The sequence below is a fragment of the Micropterus dolomieu genome, linkage group LG05 (genome assembly GCF_021292245.1).
Source record: "Micropterus dolomieu isolate WLL.071019.BEF.003 ecotype Adirondacks linkage group LG05, ASM2129224v1, whole genome shotgun sequence".
NCBI classification, from domain to species: Eukaryota; Metazoa; Chordata; class Actinopteri; order Centrarchiformes; family Centrarchidae; genus Micropterus; species Micropterus dolomieu.
Genome location: NC_060154.1, coordinates 14,309,076 through 14,330,293, shown reverse-complemented (window position 1 = coordinate 14,330,293; position 21,218 = coordinate 14,309,076). Strand labels below are relative to the sequence as shown.

Here is a 21,218-nt window from a genome sequence, read left to right as displayed (position 1 = left end):
AATGCAAACCTTTCTGTCTCCATTCTGAGATCGTGTTTTTCATTTTTCTAAAAATTAGACCTTATTTCTCCAGGGAGTGCAGTAATAGACAGTGGCAACCCCGTGATAAATCCAACAGGTCCGACAGTTTGTTGGACTTAGCAACTTAACAGTTACTAAGGGGGGCATGGCTTTGCGAAGGGTCAATTCACAATGAATGTATTGTTGCAATACTTGTACTGTGAATTGTCCCCTATTAAATAGGTTATTACTTGATTACTGATAATTTCTTCCCACACATATTCCGGAGTACAGCTTCCATATGCTGCTCAATGTAGCTTTTGTTTTTATAATGGAAAATCTAACTCCGCCCACACAGCCACAAAGTCTTCTACGAGCTTGTGTCTTGCATCTGCCGATGTGGTTGCACTTTTAAGCGTTTGTTGAAGTGATGAGCTCTAGCTAGCATGCTGACTTCGCTACGGTGTGTGTATGTGTTTGTGTGTCCGCGATTGGGGAAACACACAGAGCAGAGGAGAAAAGCAGGCTGCTTGTTTATGACATAAAAGAAACACAGCAGTATAGTTTTTATTGTTTGTTTGGCTTAAGTGCTGTGAAAAAGACACTTATACTGCTAGGGAAAACCCAGGTTTTTATAAATTGCAACCACATTTTCGCAGATCCTGTGATATTCCACGTTTAACAGCTGATACCATTTTCATTATCGAATTCCACGTTTACAGCATCATGGATATCATAGTGCTCTATGACTGAGGACATTTAGGGCTTGAAAGTAACTTTTTAAGTACCATCGAAAAAATTTCCAAGGTGGAACACTAACTTTGTTCCACAGCGCAGACACTGACACTGCCTACAGATTTGTCCGCAGACATTTTTTGTATGTTGGCTTTGTGAATGCAGCTATTGGCCAATGCCGATAATCTCAAAATGCCAGATATTGCCCTGTTCCTGCTTGAGTGTGACGTACATTTTATTTGCCTTTAAAATGATAAACAGACAGGAAGACAAAATTATGAAGTTTCTTACCTATTTATAACCCTGCATTGTTTCTGTGTCTTAATCGACATACCTGACACCACTTCAGCTCAAAAGTAATTTTTAACAGTTCAGGGACTTCTGCATTTCTAGTCCAGTAAATGGACCCAGACAACCTATTATATTTTGATGGTTGGGAACAGAAATGACCTCAGACACTTGCCTAACATCTCATGGAATTTGATGCTCTTTCAGGACTCGAGCGAACAGTGGGCAAGTAGTGGCCTGAGCTGAAAGCACTGCAGGGCTTTGTCAATTTTCTAACTGAAACTCACCTTAAGGTAAAGTACAGTCATGTGCATATCAGTCAAAATGCCTCCATCTTGTTTTCTGGCATATGTCACTTGGGGCTGTAAGTCAACGGATAACAAGCTATGTTTATTATTTACATACCTACTTAACAACATTCTAACTTTGACCTTTTCAGGCGCTTAGGAGCTACTGGTAATTTGACTTGTGTCGCTTAAATATTTCCTTCAAGCTAGTTCCAACAGCTCAACTAGGCCAGATTTGTTAAGGTTGCAACATGCCAGAATGTGAGTTGTACTGTAAAAAGACGACCCTAGTGTGATCGTAATCAAGGATCTGATTTAAAAACTTCGGTGTTCATCAGCTGTATGATGGTTCGTAATATTTAATGTTGTGCTGCAAGAGATCTGACTCGTTAATTTTACAGCTGCGACGCTGCTCACCTTCACTTAGGCTTTACACGCATGACTGCGACTTATATTATCCTACAACCCAAAGATATACAGTTTAGTGTCATAGAGAAGTAAAGAAACCAGAAAATATTCACATTTTAAATACTTATTCACACCAGTCAATCCGCAATTCAGTTCAATTTAATTTTCTCCACAAGCAAGCACTTGGTGACAGGCAAGGAAAAAACTTCCTTTTAAGAGGCAGAAACCTCGAGCAGCTAACACAATATCCACACAGAAATAAAAGGTAAGTAAAGGTACTGACTGAAAATGAATAATGGTTCAGATAATTATATTATTGTTAATGATGATGATCATAATAACAATTGTAGCAAAGGGTGTCGAGCAGGAACATGGTGCTAGCAGGCAGCTTGTAACCACAGATCCAGGCTCCACAGCTCCAGAGCCAGAAACCTCTGTAGATTGCGGTAGGAGTGGAGAGGAGAGGGACAAGAAAGCAGAAGACTACGTGAAAGGGAAGAAGTCACATTAGTAACATGCATTAATGGGATGAGGTTGCAAACAGATGGAAAGAGTGGAACACCCTAATTCAGAGTGTGACGTCCCTGCCCCACCCTGAAATGTCGCTAAATCTAGCCAAGAACTCGCCATGTTAGTAACTGTAGTTGACAGGTGTGTGTGTGTGTGTGTGTGTGTGTGTGAGACGTAGCATAGGACTCGTGCTATTGCGGCCTCACATTATCTGAATTTGAATGCCTTCCATGACGCATAAAGATACTCATTTCATTTGTGGTGAGTTTCTCTATTGTCCCAGGTCTTTGTGTCCTAGGTGCTATTTTTTTTTTGTCAACGGGACATCCTTAGGTTTGAGCGCTGGTCACACCTCCCAAATTTTCCCTGGCTTTTCTCTAACATTCTCTACTTCCGTCATGTTTAATTCACTCGGCGCTGTCTTCAGATATTTCTGCATGTTTCCTCTCTACCTGATGAACTCCTCATGCATATAAAATCTCCCCATATCCCAATAAAACTAGGTAGTTTGGCTCGTTCTGAGTCGAGCTCACAGCTGCTGTGTTGAAGTATGTTGTTTGTGAACTCTTTAAACTTGCAGCGTCTAAATACCTCAATAGCGCATGAGGAAACTCAAAGGTCTCGAGCTGCTGTTTGTGGGGGTGTGGCAGATATAAATCTGTCAAGGGCTCAGAAATTGAAACTCTGTTGTAAATCACTCTTGTCAGGTCAATAGTACAGTAGTGGATGGTTAACGGTGCTTTTCTAGTTTAGTAAATAAATTCCTTTCTCCCGCCTGCTGTTTTAGTCCTCCAGGGTCTCGTATATAGTGGAACCATCCTCTTTACAATTCTGTAAACCACCCCTGCTCTTATTGTGCGACAAGCCTCCTATAGAAAGTTTTTAGATTTGCAAACAGAAGGGTGACTGACTTAAAATTGAACCCAGCATGAGCATGCACTTGTGTAGTTCGTAAACTGTTACACGTTACCTCGCCTTGTACCCCCGTGCGTTTGTAGAACAAACCTCACAATTAAAAAGGAATCTTTTATGGCGTCATAATGCACATGTTTCATACATGCTAAAAATGCAGTCATGGTACTTAATGGCACTTTGACTTTAACTGTTGACCAAATTCAAGTAAGTAAGGTTCATTTACAGCACATAGTGTCTTTCTAGATCAGTGCTTCACAATAAAAGAAATTATACCATGACAGAAAATACACGTTATGAGTAATGACTAAAGAAGAGAATTCTAAAGAATATGTATGTGTGCTTTTCCTCTGAATTATTTTGGTTTAATCATTTGAAGTTGTATTAGTGGAAGAGGCAGTATTGAAGGAAGTTAAAATGTCAGCCAAAGTGTAGCCCTTACATACAGGCAGTAACCAAAAGAAGAGAAAATGCCATGAGGCCAATACTATATGAACATTGTCACTTGACAATAAATCGGTTTGTATTTTTTTTAGTTAAGCTTATTGGATTTCAGACATCCAGGACTGGGATTTGTCATCAGGTTATATTATGAACTTGGTGTATCATTAACATCCTGTGCTAGCAATTACCTGAACGCTGATAAATATTTTATTTGGTTTGTAATTTTATCTACCGCCCGTCGCTGGATCAGGAAAACTGCCCCTGTTTGAAGTTCACTTTCTACTCTGCAAATCAGTAGTACTAAATTCATGAACGTTAAAGGGGCATTACGTAGTTTTCAGCGGCCACTAGCGGTGCGGTTTTAAGATTGCAACCAGGCGTGTACTTGTACGCGTGCTCGCTTGAACTCATGAGCGAGCAGAATCCGAAACACAACCGCTTTCATACAGAAATCCTGCAATAAACACAGGAACACCAGCATGTAGGCTGTGGCTTTTCACTCAGACATGTTCAGGCTCTGTTACTTCAACGTTACCATCTCAGAGGTGGATCGACACTGGCGCTGTACCTTTCATTCAGCACAGCAAGACACCGGCATATTGGCACAGTACTCCCGAAAAAAGGCAAAGTGAGAGCGGCTATAGACAGGTAGGGAGCCAGCTTCACACAACATGCTGGAAACTCAGGTAAACTCCCACTACAACGTTACAGTAATATTTTTATCAGCTTGATGTTGAACTAATCCATGCTCGTTACATGATAAAGTTACACTGCATTTAGCCAACATGCTACATCGTTAGCTCGCCTGCTGCTTTCAGTAACTGTCTTTACTATCTGTGTATCTTTCACCGGAGGCTCAGCAATTTCAGCACAGCTACATGTTTTGGATGATAATGAAACTGTTAGTGAGCTGGACTGAATATTATAACGAGATTGTGTCATACTTTATAGCAGTTAGACCGCAGTAACTAACTTTACTGTAGTGTTAGTGGATGGCTCTTCCTCTGGGTTGTATATTATGTGGGTCATGTCAGTTACAGCGACTGAGAGGTGGAGAAGCTCTGTACCTGAGTATCAGTAAAAGGCAATAAATCTAAATTGAACGTTATGAAGCAAACCGCGTCAGGTCCGATCTACTGTAGCGTTAGTTGGCTGCTCGTGGCCGCATCACTATGGGATAGTAAACAAATCGCTCCACATTTGCTTTTTACCATTAAATCATTTCTTGCAGGCTTTGACACATTGACATAACAGTGGTACAGAGGAAAGTAACATGGGTTGCATTAGTTGGTGAAGTAATGTGAAAGCGATATAACGTGAAAGCGAGCTAACGCTATCTAACTTGAGCCAACTGAAGCACAAAATCCAAATATATTTTACATGCTTTGTAGTAATGTTAGCTTACCTGTCCAATAGGATGAAAGCCAACTCTGGGTCTGTTTTTATATCCAAAACAAAGCGGAGGTTTCTCCATGATTCAAAAGCCCTGCCGATGTTGATCCGTGTTTTTGTCCGAAGTCGATCCGATTCACATTAGGCCTGACGAGCTTCAGCAGATAAAACTTTTTTTTGTTTTTTATCCTTATGTGGAGTTTGTGTTGGAGTCTGTGTTGTGTTGGGAGCAGGTCGTTTCTTAGTGTTAGCAGACTCCATGTCGTAAGTTGCAGTGTTGTCGCTGCTGAGTGCAAAGTCAGTAGACAAAGATAGAGCCTCGGGAGTGCGCATGCAGGTCACTGGATTTCGCGGAAAATCCGTCCCGGAGCCTTCAAATAGGAATAGGAATACTTGCCTTCAGAGTTAATAGCCAAACCCGGCAAGTGGATCATTTTAATGTCAGATTACAATCCCTTCACACACAGGCAATAAAAAAAGTATTCATTTTAGTAGAAAAACTACATATAGCCCCTTTAATAGCTGACGGGAAATGGCAGAGTTAACTTCCTGTCCAGGTTATCCCTGATTAATGGCGACCTATTGACACTGTTTACTGGAGATGAACATCATCACATAAAATCCCATGATAAAAAATGTGTTAGCATGTGTTAAAAAGCAAATTTATTTAGTTTCTATTTAAACAAGCAAAGCAAAATTACACCAGGTTTGCCTTTTCTGCATCGCATTATTCAACATTAGACTATGAGGGTACAAGGCGAGAAATTGATATTAAGAACACTTGGTCCAATTTTAAGTCTTATTCAGCATTTTGGGTTAGAAATAAATAGCCACAAGACACCTGCCTAATTTTGTCAAAAACATTTTTATTTTAATGTTACTGATGAGTCTGCCAGAAATAATCCTCTTCGATATGGACGAGTTGTAGTTTTTACAACATCTTACAGCAGCGTTTATTTTGATATTATTAGATTTTTTACATGGCAATGAACGTGGAGACTTAAGAAATTGATACAGGATCTATATGAAAGTGATTGGCAGTAATGCAACTAGTCAGTGGCGCTATGCTGTGGGGGTTTTGGCCTATAATGAGCCAAGTCTTGCTTTATCATGTCATTTCTATAAAGAGCTGGGCAGTCTGGATTGTATCATCATTTCCTCTCGACCTCTCAGTGTGGTTCAGGATCTTCCTCTTGTCTCATTCACATTCTCTTTCCCTCATGTCTCTCTCTCCCAGCGTACATGTTTCCCTTCCTTTTACTCATGTTACTTCTGTCTGTTTCCTCCCCCATAAAAATTCAGGAACCCGTCCACTGCTTTCTACCAGGCATTCCGGCCTAGCAGATTACGAGGGTCAAAGCCTGTCAACGATAGGTATGGGCTCGGGTGTGTTTACTTGTGTGGTGTGTGTGTGTGTGTGTCCTGGCCTGGCTGACTAAAGCAGACCTTGCACCCCTTAAACGCCGCGCACCTTGCAAGAAATGTCCATTTTGACTAGAAGTCTATCTATTTATGGAGCCTTGAAAGTGTAATTTATCTGAAATAGGTGTTGTCACAAGGTGACATCATTTTCAGGAGGAGTCTTATTTTTTTGGATTTCTTAAACAAATGACACCATCATTCAAGTTAAACTCCGATGTCATTAATGTTCCCACCTGACCACAGCTGCATTAAGTCTTTGGACCAACAATTTTTACACTTACTTTGCATGTTTTGTTTGATTGTATAAAAAAAGGAAAATTAGGCTATAGTTTTGGTAAATTAGTTCTTCTGATAAAGATTTTCCTTACCTTTGTGGTTGATAAGTCAGGTTTATGAACTACAAAATTTAAAATAATATCTTTAGACTTTGTTTAAGTGGAGAGATTTAGTAAGTAAAACGTATTTAAATAGAAAGCAATGCTGTCATACACATTTGTGATGTTACTAAGATAAATTGCTAGGATAGATTATTTGCAGATCTTTCCCCCTTTATTTTGAGATCAACTACGGAATTAAATTACCTGTCAAGCTGGACATTGCAGCCTCTGCAAGTGTGTAATGCATGGAGAAAGCATGGCACTGTGGGAAGCGTCATTTTGTGACACTTTGGGTGGCTGCGTTCTGCCAGTCACGAGGATCAAGCGCTCAGGTTTCTCTTGCCCCTGCGACGTGTGCAGCACAGTGCCAGGAGGTTTTAGCACTGCAAATAGCAGATCACACTGAGGTAACATGACGGAGCTTGTGTTTTATTACATAAGATTATCAACAGTCTGTTTTTTACACAACTATAAAGCCAAAGAAATTAACAACAGGCCTGGAGCTGCACTAGGAACTAACCTGTCATGACTATCAGCTAAGTCAAGTCAACCTAACATGGCAATTTAAAGTGTGTTTCCCTTAGTCATCATGCACTCTGTACCACTTTGAGAAACCGCTCTCACAATAGAAGAAGAACATATTAGTCGATTTAATACAAAATTTATCAACAACAATTATCACTGACTGTACTTTGAATTACATTGTTTTTGGACTGTTTGGACAAAACAAGCAATTTAAAGATGGTGGGCATTTTCACTATTCTTTTATAGACTTAAGAAATAATTGAGAAAACAAATTAGCGGATGAATCAATAAAATAGAATAATTGTTGTTTGCAGCCCGAGGAAAAATAACTCTGACTGACATTAACCAGGATGTCCAAAGTGTCTTTTTGTGTTTTTTCACTGTTGCACTAATTTTTGTAAGTGAATTCACATAGCTTTTTTTTTACCCCATACTTTTGTTACACATACAAATACTTTTTGTGCTGTTATAATATCCACTGGCCTTTTGAGTTTGAATAAGTGAAATTGTTGATTTCTTTATTCATTTCCTTTTTAAAATCATCTGTTAGTCTTTGTGAACATCACATTCTTTTTCTATCTGCACTTATATTTGGACGTTCAATTGCTACATGACTACATATTTGATTATTGGAGTTTGTTTATGAGACAGACCATAATCTGCTGTTGTGGAGTGAATAAAACGCCTAATTAAACATTTCTGCATTATCAATGGATTGTTAATTATTTTAAAACATGCGAGTAACTGTCTAGTAATGTTAAGTTCTATAGAAAAATAAATACCAGTTGTTGTTGTTGTTGCTTGGAAATAAATATTTCTGTGGTTTGTGAGTGGTTTGCATTAGTCATGGCCACTTTCTGTTCCCATGTCCTGTCTCATGGAGGCTGTTTGAGGTTTGACTCTCTGCCATGGGTATTTAATTGGCTGCCAACAAACAGCCCTAAACAAACTTTGGAGTTAAGGTGGCACCACCTTTTTTGATCATGTCCTTTTTTGTCGAACATGTGGTTCACTTGTTAAGTCATGAAATTGATAAATTCTGATCTGAAAGGAGATAATTCCTAGTTTGGGTCTAAGGACGTAGGGACCTTTGGGAAGGTACCAGGACATTCGCAGGACAATTTTGAGTTATATCTATTTTGACTTTTCCTTAATAAACCAAAATTGAGCACTGTGGGGGCAGTGTGTAATGTTTATTCAAGCTAGAGGATTTACTCAGCTAGATTATTCCAAGTGTATCAGTAATAAATAAATACTTTTTCAGCCTGTGGTTGTTGCTTGAACAACACTGGTGTCTCATCTAAATGAAATAAATAAATTTCACATTTGGCTGCACTTGAAATAAATATTTTTCAAAATCCCTGCTCTAGGGAACTGATGCTAAAGTAAGGAAAATGTGTTACAGTGTCAGCAAGCAGTACAGTTTTTGTTTTATTTCTCAGTTGTGATCAAAAAGATTAGATTGTCTTTATAGATATGTACACACTGTAAGGCAGAGGTATACAGTATGGACAGTGTTTATGTACTGGTATGTGAGAGCATTAATAGTGCAGGTAAGTGTATGTGCAGTAGTGTGGCAGTATTAAGTGAGTGGGAGCCAGCTGCCAGTGAGGCAGAGGCAGTCCTAGTGCATCTGAAAGTGTAGTTTATCTATACTCCCCTGATTTGTTACAGCTGTTGGTAAGAAAACAAAAGACGATTAGAGGAATAAAACTAAATGTATCATGAATCCTGAGTTTGTGTGTATTGCACTTCAATGAGCATGAGATGTACCAACATCCATACAACCATATTCTTCTTCTAAGCAGTTCAGATGTGATTCCAATGTTACAGTAAAACAGCAGTACAGATGAGTAAGTAATGGAGCGTCGTGGCTGGCAAAAGATTCAGCACTTCTGTTTGTTCATCATCCAGCTCATGTTTGCCTGTGGGCTCTGCAACTAACAGTGCAGCTTTATTCAAAACCTTTCAACTAACCGCAGGTAAACCTGAGGGAGCCACCTCATTTCAACTCCCTTTGTCATGAGCCTTCTCTCCTGCAAGGTCGGACTTGTTGGAAGTGGAGGAAGAGGGGTTTGCACACAAACAGTTTGAGGGCATAAAGTAGCATTCCTGAAAGCGATTGCTTTGAAATATGTAAAACCTCAGCTGGGCAGCATGCCATCACTTTTTCATAACCAGCTATAGTGCTTTGCGCAAGGTTCTACTACGTTGTGGTGGACATGCTTACCTGTTTATCTTCACAATGCCATGTCTGCTACAGCTCAGAGAAGGCCAAAACGATTTTGTGCTTGTGAAATAATGTTCAGAATGAATTTCAAAACAAGGGGTTGGGCAGCCTTTGTAAACCTGTGATAGCAAGTTTACAAAGTCATGTTTGTGAGTGTGTAGAAAAGATTTTTAGTGTAGAAAAACATCTATAATGTCTAAATAAGATTTGTGCAAGAACTTCTATCATGACATGAGGGGCTCATATCAACAGTGAGGTAACGCGAAGACTGAGGAAAAAAGTGCTTTTGTGAACATCTGGGTATTGATTCAAAGCAGAGAGTACATTTCAAGTGTAGAGTTTGGCTGTAAAAGTGGGGCCAATATTCATACCAATAACATAAATGTGTGTTCATGTGTAACTTCAGTGTCGCACCCAGTGTGGGAACTTAGCTAGTCACCATTTTCTGATTTGTATTTGTACACAGGCGTTCAGATGGTTTTTTTCAGCAGTGATGATAGAGCTGCAACAATTAATTTATTCATCCCTTAACAGATTGACAGAAAATTAATCAGCAACTATTTTGATGTTTGATTTATTGTTTTGAGACTTTTCTTTAAAGAAAATGTGTCTGGTTCCAACTTCTCAAATTTGAATATTTTCTGGTTTCCTTAATCTTTTATGATGGTAAACCTAATATCTTTCAGGGTTTGGACTCTTGGGCTTTGGGTGATAGCGATGGACATTTTTCACCCTTTTGACCAAACAATCGAAGAATTGAGATTAACATTGCAGCTAGTTGATGTAAGTTGTGCACAGATTTTATATTGACAATCTAAATTTTGTTCTACAGCTACATTTGTTTCTTAAAATGTTTTTTCACAGGTTTACAAATGCTGAAATACAAGTACATGTTTTGAAATTATGTCTGAATGTCATTTGATCCTGACCAGCTCTGCTGCAACAACCCAGAGATGAATTTGTTTTAGCCCAGCTGAATCAGTTTAGTGAAGTTACACTCTGCATTTGTAAACGTTCCAGGATAGAGATTTGTTGTTTCTGCTGAATGGAGTCATTGTGAGGTTGTGATTGGTCCCAAGTAAACCAGCAGCAGCTCTTTTACTGCCCTCAGTCCACATTGATCAACTTTATGATTACAGACAGATTTATATTCCGACTGAGCACACCTGATCAGTGGCCCCACGCTCAGCCAGTGAGAGTTACTTGAGCCAGACCAGGTATGCAGCTGCTGTTTATGACACAGAAACAAACATTTCATTATTGGGAGGACGTGGGAAAGCTGCACTTTCGCTCTTGATGTGCTGATAGGACAGAACAGTGCCAGCAAACTCCTTTATTGGCTTAGCTGAACCTTCTTTCAGCAATGTGCTATCTTTTATTAAAACAATGGTACCTTTAGAAAATACCATCGCTTTATTCAACATCTATTAATGAAATTTCTATAAATGCTTACTCATGGTGGGAATTGTTGGGAGCACACACACAACTGTAAGGACATCATTTTGAATGGATTACTCCCTCCTGACCTGATCTCAAACTGAACAAGCCCTTTTAGGTGCAGGGAGGATTTAATGGATGGAGATCATACCTCAAGTCTCAAAGATGGCACTGTATGAAGGCAACATTTTTATCCTGTCAATTTTATCTTTGGAAACTTTGCTGACACTTGATCTTTTTATTTTTCCAGGAAAGGTTTGCTGAGCACACGCGCCTCTTTTTCAGCATCATCTTGCTTCACACTCAGTCAGTTAAAGGCATTCACACCTGGGAGATGCCTAATATATCCATTGGCGTCTACTGTTCGCCATCAAACATCCCTTCTGGGCACAGCAGAGGGTCACATGCCGCACTAATAGGCACCCGAATAGTTGGTGAAGAAGGGGGGAGCGAGTTACACATTTCACCTCTAACTCAATTTCAAACAGTTGACCTTCTGTCCACAAAGCAATTTTCTAATCTTCAAGATATCTTCTAGCTGTGTAATGTCAAGTCATGACCCAAGCTCTGCGAAAGCCAGACATAAGTATCGGGGCCTGTGTTTTTTGCAGCATAGTGCCTAACGACATTAGTCTAACCCAAACCCTGCACTTCAGAGAGGAAACCCAAATGAGGCTAAGTCCTTGATCCCGTGATAAATGCTGTGCTGAATACAGAGGCTCGTTAACAGTGAGGTGCCAGGATTTTCCCATTAAAGCCTCGGGAGTGACACCATTACTGTTAACACAGTCGAGTGGGGGTTTAGTCCAAATTGAGCCAAACAAGTGGCACGGGCCAAAATTACCCAAAGAAAAAGTAGTGAAACATGATATTGAAGCACATGGTTCATTCCGAAGATCTGGTTTTAGTTGAACACTGTTTTTGGCAGTGATTATGTAAAGGCTGGGGTGTACTCCTGTCCTGGATCCACTGTGTTTGCATATGGAGTTTGATAGTCACATTACACTCTGGCTCTTTATCGTTTCTTCAGGAGCAGTAGGGGTGGCTCAGTGGCCATTAACATTTTCCATAACCCGTTTAAAATAATGCAATGATCCGCCGTCTCCAGAATTCAGATCTTATTGTTTCCTGTAATAAGGCAGAAAGGCCTAGATTCCTTCTCATGCTCCCTGACCGTCCGGTTCATCCACGTCTGCTAGAGGTGTCCATGTCTTAAGGGGGACATACGCAGAGCAAGATGTTTGTGTCTGGGGTTTATGTAACAGGCCAGGAGTGGGACAGTCCCTTCGGTCTGTTTACGAGGAAGCTTAGTGGCAGCACACACATTCTGTTTTGGTGATGGAAAAAATATAACTTCCCTCTCCAGACAATAATTTTGTTTAGTCTTTCCACTGTGTCAGCAGGATCACACTTCATGTAGATGACACGTGCAACAATATACAGCATCCGAAAACTCTAGCATGCTCAGAGGCAGATATTAACATACTGTAACAATATGCAATTTTTGCCATTGTTTGGAGCTTTACACTACCATAAGGACAGAAGTGGTTGGTCAAGATTCTTTGTTTTGCGACTGTTTTAGTGCAATTTGCAAATTTAAGTCATTTCAAATGCCAAGTATTCCTCGTGTTGTGTAACTTGTTTCTCCCTTTTAACACTCAAGGTTTCTGGTTATTTGTTTGGATCGTGGCAAGCATGTTGATGGCATCTAGGTTTCTAGTTTCACTCATTCTGTTATGCAAATTATAATTTTTCTACTATGGCACAGAAAATAGAAACAACAAAAAGGGGGGAAAATATGTGCGGTATTACAAAATTAGTCTCAAACGGTGTGAAAGATTCAGTCTAATTTGTGGCTTTTGACCGTTTCAAACAATCTTCCTCAGTTTTCCAAGTTTTTATGGATTTGTGCTGTAATAGTAGTAGTAGTTTGTTTTCTTTAAGGAATTGTCTATGTTGGCTTAAAAGTTGAGATTTTTCCATCTTTCAGTTTGAAGTTTAAGAAATATTTAGCCAAGTCGTTGATTGTTTGATCAACAGAAAAATTATCTGCCACATTTGTAACGATTGATTAATCGTCGTTTTTCAAGTGCAAATTCCAAAAAAATGCTGCTTATGTTTTCTTCCATGTCCGAATCCAATGCTTGTCTTTATCACATATGATGGTAGACTAAATATCTTTTTTTGTTTTGGACTGTTAGTCCGAGTAAACAAGCACATGGGTTCTGGGAAATTATAATGGAAAACTAGATTACTTTACGACGTGTTTTTATATATTTGTGTGTGTGTGTGTATATATATATATAATATATATGTTTCTCTGGACAACAGGATGTGTGTGCTGTCATAATTTAATTTATCTAACTAGAGAAGTAAACATGAGGGGCTCACAGTTCTCCATAGAGAACACCCTCTTTCAAAAATACTGGACTCTTTGTCTTCAGAGAGGGTGATCATTAGTTTGGCTGTTGAGGGGCTGGCTTGGTTGGTTGCTTGGCCATGCAGTTATTTTGACCTCCTCAGTAAGTCAAATTGAGAAGCCACTCGTTTATAGCTTTTGGCTGACACTACAGGGGGGAGATAGTGACCAAAAGTTTCACTTGCTAGATCACAACTATAAAATTTCGGAGCCGTGATGACAGAATCCTTGTGGCCGTTGAATGATTTTTTTTTTTGTCTCGTTAACAGAAATAATGAGAGGTAATATTATGAAACAACACGCTCATTTTTGAGCCAGCTTGTAAAATGTACTGATGAAATGGAAGCGCCTGGTAGATTTCTGCCAAGAAGGTGAATGTGATCATTTAGGTAAGACATGACTAAACTCCTCTCGCCTGAAGCTGTTCTGTGCATTTTTACAGAAGTTTTTGTGTCCCAACTAGTCAGAACCTCTGCTGACACCATCTGGTGTAACAGCTGAACTGCATCTTTCAAAACCAACGACATAAGCTGGGCTAAAACAGATCTCTGCATCTGGAAGAGGAAAAACAGTGAGTCGTCAGTGAGCACACCCCTCTGTTGTTACAGCCTCCACCCTCCAGCTATTGTTTTGAAATACACTTGCCGAAGGGGGCGGAGGAAGGGGTGGTGGAGGTGTGGGGGGGGGGGTTATCACCAAAAGGCTAAGGTCTAATTTATTCAGCTGCCTCCCCCCACAGTGAGTGTTTGTATGCTTTGCAATGGGGACGTGTGCCGATGCATCTGTGCCCTCCTAATGGACAACACATTCAATTTCTGACGCTATAAAACATCATGTGATTAACCCGGAGAAATGGAGGAGACTGCCCTTTGCTCTCCTGTGACGTAGAGCCACCCATAAAGTCACTGTCATTTTTACATTGTTCTCCTGAGCAGCTTTGCAAGTGTGTAGCGGAAATGCTGATGATGGGGGGCGGGGGGGAAGCTCACATCAGCTGGTATCAAACAAAAAGCTTTGTGGTTACAGGACTGCTATGATAGCTAGTCCTCAGTGAAACACTTGACCGTGTGTTGTCACAGCGGGATGGTGGCTCTGACACAGATGTCTCGGTTTAGAAGCGCTGGTCTCTGGGCCGGAGGTGTCCAGAGTTGGAATGTGCTGCCTTGTGGTCCTGGAGACTTTGTTTGGGGGAGGGAGGGTGCACTGCTTCAGACTGCAGGGAAGGAAGGCCCATGTTGAGGTTAACGCAGCAAGTGGTCCTTACATAAACCCACCACATGTCTTCCTCCTTGAATAAAATGTACAGTTTGCTTTGTTTTCCTTGGACACCGAATGACAACAGATTAGTTTAGGTTTTTTTCCCCTCCTCTCTTCTGTCTCTAACATTTCTTATAACTCCTTTAGGCCAAATCTCCCGGTCACTTGACAATCAAATTTGATCCAACCTGCCTGTTATTTTTTTTTATTATTATTTTTTTTTATTACTGATAAAAACACATTCCAGGTAAAGCTCGTGGACATTCTTCTCTCTCACTGTCCAAGATGTGGAAGTGCTCGCTTCAAAGGGAGGAATTTCTTTTCCCCGTGTTGTTTATCGGCCTTTAGATCAAGCAACTGAGTGAGTCGCTTGTTCAGGAATGCAGCTCATTTGCCCCGCTGTCAGCACATCCGTGTGGATGTGTCATATTGTACATCATGTCCAAACTGTAGTCCAGCCTTTTTATTTTTTTTTTAAGATCCTCTGTAATTTGACAACTATTCAAATGAGAAGAAAAATGAGCTGACATTTTTAAAGTCCTACTTTGCCTCACATGTTTTGTTCTTTGCATTGCCCTGGGAAAGGGAGGGAGAGGAGGAGGACTGTAGACATGTGGGACACTGCATGTTGAACTCCAGTACTTACAAAGCACATGAATTCACCAAGTGGATTCAATGTGTCTTGCTTTGGTGTTTCATTTCACTGATATTAGCTTAATGCGACCAATAAAGACATAAAGCATTCTCATTTGAGTTTCTATCACTAGTATACAGTTCATGAAAGAAATGAACCAGCTAAATTAGCTTTTCACGCTTCTTTTTGATGTCTTCTACCTAGATTTTACAGGCTAACTGCTTTAAGTTGACTGAGGTGACTGAAAAACATGAGCACATGAAAACTTTTATGCAATAATTCATTTGGTTGCCAAAACACACTGCCAACTCAAGAGTTGTAAAATTTTCTACTGCAGCACAAGGGGACAGGGACAACCGGACAGGAGTTACAGTGTCCAGTTTTTGGCTGGCGGTGAATAATGTCACTCACTGAACTTTTCTATGAGTCGATTAGGCTGAGAGGGGAGGGAGCGGCTGGACTCCGCCCCTTTGTTTTCTCAACATGTGACCCAGCGCGGTTTTAAGACACGCTTGACTCCGACTCAAACAAAAGGCATCCGTGTTTTAACACTCAGTGGAGTTGGACACGGGAACAACTTTGGAGAAGCTTTTGAGGAACGAAAACATGCGCTGCAAAATGAGCTACAGTCTGCCCTCCTCGCCGGTCACTTCGCCGACATATTCAGGACCATATTCAGGACGTGTGGTGTCTTACAGGTCAAGATGCGCCAGGTAATGCACTTTTATATACGGTGTCTGCCATGTGTTTCTACTGTCGGATTAGTTAACTTCCATATGTACTGGTATGGTTAACTGTCTGTGTTATGACATCTAAACGCTCCCACTTTAAACTCACTCACTCACAAGTGTTGCACTTCTTTATATGGCGGCATTTAACTCACACATTGGCAGCTGAGTGTTTTACGCCACCTCGGACATGGTAGCCATCCAATCTGTTCAATAGACATTTCCCTCTGGTTCTGTTCCGCGCATCAGCTGTTTGGCACCCAGGCCACCTTATTCTCTGTGGTTGATGGTTAGTGTTTGTTGTAGTCTACGTGCTGTTGCGGGTTGCCCCACCCCCTCCGCGCTGTACGTGCTCCCCAACACGCAGGGACAGTCCATGCTGGATGGAGTAAAGAAGCTCCATATGATTGATGTTGGTCACAGTGTGGTGATGAATAATGCTTACATTTGTGTAGGCCTAGACTGTTTTAAAATGAATCCTATAGTACGTTTAACTGTGTTTGCTGGGGTTAGTTCACGCTTTTACGTTGGGTGCACAAGCTACATTACAATTGCGCAAACGACACCTCTTTTATTTATCACGTGAATATATTTCACATGAATGATGTTATATTTATTTTACTGTTGTCCCGCAATAGCTGCAACGTTTGTGTATTTAAGATGGGTCGGCCCATAGTTGAGTAGTTATGTTAACGTGGAGTATATCACTTCTCCATAACATGTGTTTTTTTTGTTTTTTTTAATTAGAAGTGTATCACAAATTTGTTTAAACTCATTTTAAAACGTCCTTAGATCCGGGCTGCACATCATGTTCCCTCTTATATCCCAGATGTATGTCAGAGCACCGTCTAGCGGTATGGAAACGCGTCGATCCTTTTTCTTCTTTTTTGACATCCACATCCAAGCAGGACTGCGATTGTGCAAGACCCCATTATCTGTACAGACGGATAAAGACCCTTTGTTTGTGTTTCTTTTTTCGTGAGGTAAACTCTGAAACGTATTCTTTTTGACCGGATCGTGCGTAATTAAGTAAGTTGATCATCTTTTATATTTACATTGGGAGGAGTTTCGTTGGGGAGGGTTCGGAGGGATTGATAAACCTGTTAACAAAGTGTGCATCACGAACCGGTGTGGGTGCTTTACATTTTGCCAGAACATACAGAGAGTAGAGAACAATGACATTTTACTAACAATGTAAACCCATCACCGATGGCGCCATCACCCGCACCGACAACACAATTCCTGCAGGAGAGGAGCCAACCCGCCCTTTCTGTAATCTGATTTCATCACTGTGGAGTCATGGACAGTCTGCGTGAGATTTGTCGGGGCTCCTGCTGCAGATATAATCAGTGAACATTTTAATGAAATGTGTTGGACAAACAGTGCTTCTTTGTTTTTAAATATTAGTTATTTATTATACTATAGGCTCTAATTTTTCATTATGTGTTACAGTGTGTGTATGTGATCATGCTCTGATCTGTGGAAATTTCCTCGTGGTCAAGTTTATTTGTGTAGCATAATACACAAATATATTCACGTGACATAGCACAAAAGTCAGTGAAATATAAGGTGGGATTGTTCGGTAGGTTGGTTGGCTAAACACAAGATTTTTTTTTGTGTTCATCCAATTTATCAGTGCATAGTGTCTATAATGAAAGCCAAAGATGACTCAGTAAATTGACATTGGACTGAACATGGAGGGGTGGTGGGTAGGTGTAAGGTCCAGTTTGTGAAGTAGTATTGAAATGTGACAGTTTCTTACTTGCTTGTGATCACTGGAACCATTTAAAGGACCCTTTGTTATGGTCAGGAGCCGTTGACGGGCTCCACAGTGCGACTTGCATTTTCATGTAAATCTCTGGTATGGTAATTAATATAGTCTGACCTGTTTGTTTAAAATCATCCCTCTTTGCCTTTTCAACAGCATTGAACAGTGCTAATCTGACACTTCCGATCAAGTGTACTAAAAATAGTGTGTTTTGAAAAATGATTACATCTCACATCTGTTCATCCCATTCTCTGGAAGCAGGTTTGACTGTTGGATTGTTGTTTTTCCCTCTCAAGTACCAGTGAAATCCTCTGAGGTCATGTTTGGCACTCTATGGATGATATTTGTCAGTTGCTGAATGTGAAAGAGCTGATGTCAATCTAATCTTACTCTTTCTCTCTCTCCAGTGCATCCGGTGCCAGCGTTGTCGCCATCGATAACAAGATTGAGCAGGCAATGGTGAGTTTTCCACAATGTCTTAAATGTGGTTAGGTGACTTTCTCTGCAAGCACGTACAGTGACTTGTCATACAAGTTTTCCCACTGCCTAGGCTAAAGTGACACAACTATCACAGAGACGCTAAACATGGAACTCACTTGGGAATATTTAATGTAATATCCCATGATTCCCCGTAATGTTCGAGTCTTGAAAACTTCTGCCTTTCCTGTTCTGAGCTACAAGTTTTACTAGGAAAAAAAACACACCAGAAAAGCAAACAAAACACTCAGTATTGCTCATGCAATTTGACAGACAGTTGACCTCTTGGAAAATACACTTGCATAACCCCCATAGCAAAGACACTTACATGCTAAAGGTGTTGCCAAAGCGAGATCACACCGCTTAAAGCTCTGAGATGATATTTGTCCCTTTACTTTGTTTGAGGATGGAATCTGCTGTGTTGGAAAAACTATTTTAAAACTATTTTCCTTTTTTGTGTGCTTATTGAACTTTCCCTCCACCCCCCCCCCCCCCCCCCCCCCCCCCCCCCCACCCTCTCTCTTTCAGGATTTGGTGAAGAGCCACCTGATGTATGCTGTTCGCGAGGAGGTAGAGGTGTTGAAGGAGCACATCAAGGAGCTATACGAGAGGAACTCGGTGTTGGAGCGCGAGAATGCCGTGCTGAAGTCGCTGGCCAACTCGGAGCAGCTCGGCCAGCTGTCCGGTCAGCTCAGTCAGGGCAGCAGCACAACGCCGCCGCTGCAGCAGCAACACCCACTCGTCATAAACAACAACACCCTCTTGGCTCACCACGAGGGGGGTCAGAGTGTCCCTCATCAGCCCAATATCACCTCGGCGTGAACCCCCTACCCCCCAAAAACACCCCTCCCACTGACAGGAGTGGAAGATCCTGTTAGTAAAGACAACAACTGCTACCGTCCCCTTAGCTCCTTTAAAGTAAAAGGCTCTGCGTTCAGTATGCTCCATTTGAGGAAAAAATCAACAACAGCGACATCTTTGTTTGCCACCAAGAGCCGTGCTTCAGTGAGTGCATGTTGCAGTCACCGGGCCTTCACATTATTAAGACATTTACCACCATATTCTGTCCCTCTGGGTGGCTGCAAGAAAGCTGAAAAAGGAGGAGGGGCAGGGGAACCGGTGCGCACCATAAAACTGCATGCTATTCTCGTGCAGGAGACTGGGGGCCAAAGGGCACATAGAGCTCGATTTGTTGGGGCAACAAGTGGTGGAAGAAGGCGGTGTATCCCTGTGCTGGGCCAGTGTGGTGAAAAGAGTCCTGTAACATCCAGTGAGGACTGTCCCTCCCATAATCTCCACCCCACATCACTCCAGGCCTGGAAGAGGCCAGAGATCCGAGGGAGAAGTGGAGGAGAGGATTTGTCCTCCGTGAGTGGAGGAGGACACCAGCGGGCGCCTCGGCTCGAGTTGAGCGAGTCGAAACACAAAACTTGTGTTGTTTTCTCAGAGCCACCGTACTTTGACATTAATCATAATACTTTTTCTTTAGTTCAGTTTTAGTATTTGCATTTATTTATTTCAGGGCTGCTATTTTCATAATGTAAATGAACAATGTCATGGAGATACTTATTAAAAACAAAAAAGAAACCTTTCTCTTTGGTCTTTTGGTATTTTAGAATTTGTCAGGTATTAAATTTGGTAGTTTCACGCAACAAGTAGATCTCAGTAAGTAGGCAATACGTTCCATATATTAAATTCTTCTCATGAAATAGTGCTAACACTAAAGCCGAGCTTACATTAGGTGAAATCCAGGTTGAATGTATATTTTGTAAAGTGTAAAGTATTAAGAGCGAGGAGGGTTTGTACAGGAGAACGCCTGTTAAGATGTGATGAAATGTTTCGATAAAGAAAATGATTAACTTACTTTTTCTAGACCTTTTTTTTGTCAACATGAAAAAACAGAAATTAACTTTTGAGGGGTCCGTTGGGTGGATGAAAAGCTGTGAAAATAGTTTGACCTACTTTATAACCAAAGACGCAAAGCTGTGTAAGTGTTTTTTTTTTTTTTCTCCCATTTTTAAATGCACACGTTTTGTTTTTTTTTCCTACTCTCCTTTTGCTAATTTTTTGTTGCTGTTTTGCATGTTCTGCATGATCTATAATCAAACCACTTTCTTACCTCATGTTTTTATCCAGCACTTATTTTTCTGTCAAGTTATCAGTCTGTGAATGGTTGTGAAAGGATTAATGAAAGGAAAAAGGGAACAGTTGGCAGAGAGGCTGGAGCAAGTGGTTGAGGGTAAGAATGGGGGAGGGGGGGGGAGAAAACATGGAAGGTGTTTGTGTCCGATTGGGGTGAAGGGCCTTGTGCACAAAACGGTAGTCAGAAAAGGAGCCATCTTTTTGTTTTCATGTAGATGCTGTGTTGAATTACATATGCAGAGGAAAAGGTTGTTACATTGCAGATTTTAATGTATTTAATGAATGCAGCATTTATATTTCGATTGTAGTGTACCAACACTTGGCTTACAAAGAGGGAAAAAAAACAGAATACAGTATCCACAAACTAAATGGAAACTGTCAAACATCTCACACTTAAAAGCTGGAACCCAGTCGATTGTGTGTGAGCTTATTACGGGATGTCCTGTCTGTGTCACGTCTTTTGTGCCTCCTGTGCCGTCGTCTGCTTTTGTCAGGCGAGCCAGTTTCTTTCTCTGTGGCTTAGAAGTAAACCAAAATGCTTGGTAATTGTACAGTCAGACATCTTTCTACTTCTCCAGGATGGATTCTTTGATTTCTCATTCTTTTCCCCCCCCCCACGTATGGGCTTATTTCTTCTGTCACTAGCGTTCTTCTCGTTTTGTTTTTTTTTTCTTTCGTTTGAAGGAGATGCTGTGTACATGCCAAGTGTACTGTATGAAAGTGATCACTGAGCCTTGGAGAAAATATCTTAACAATGCCCCTGTAATGTGCTGTTCAGACAATGTTAGTTTTCAGTTGGAAATAAATTACTGTTTTATTAAGAAAA

At 40.8% G+C, this 21,218-nt stretch overlaps 1 protein-coding gene across 1 annotated transcript in view; it reads left to right on the top strand.

Annotated features, from left to right (window-relative positions):
• The window catches only part of tsc22d2 (TSC22 domain family 2), a 40,432-nt gene extending 19,214 nt beyond the window's left edge, over nucleotides 1-21,218 (top strand). The window contains exons 2-3 of the mRNA XM_046049752.1: nucleotides 18,181-18,232; nucleotides 18,779-21,218. Of these exons, the coding sequence (XP_045905708.1) occupies nucleotides 18,181-18,232; nucleotides 18,779-19,072 (346 nt within the window). The 3' untranslated portion in view covers nucleotides 19,073-21,218. The remainder of the gene's footprint in view (nucleotides 1-18,180; nucleotides 18,233-18,778) is intronic.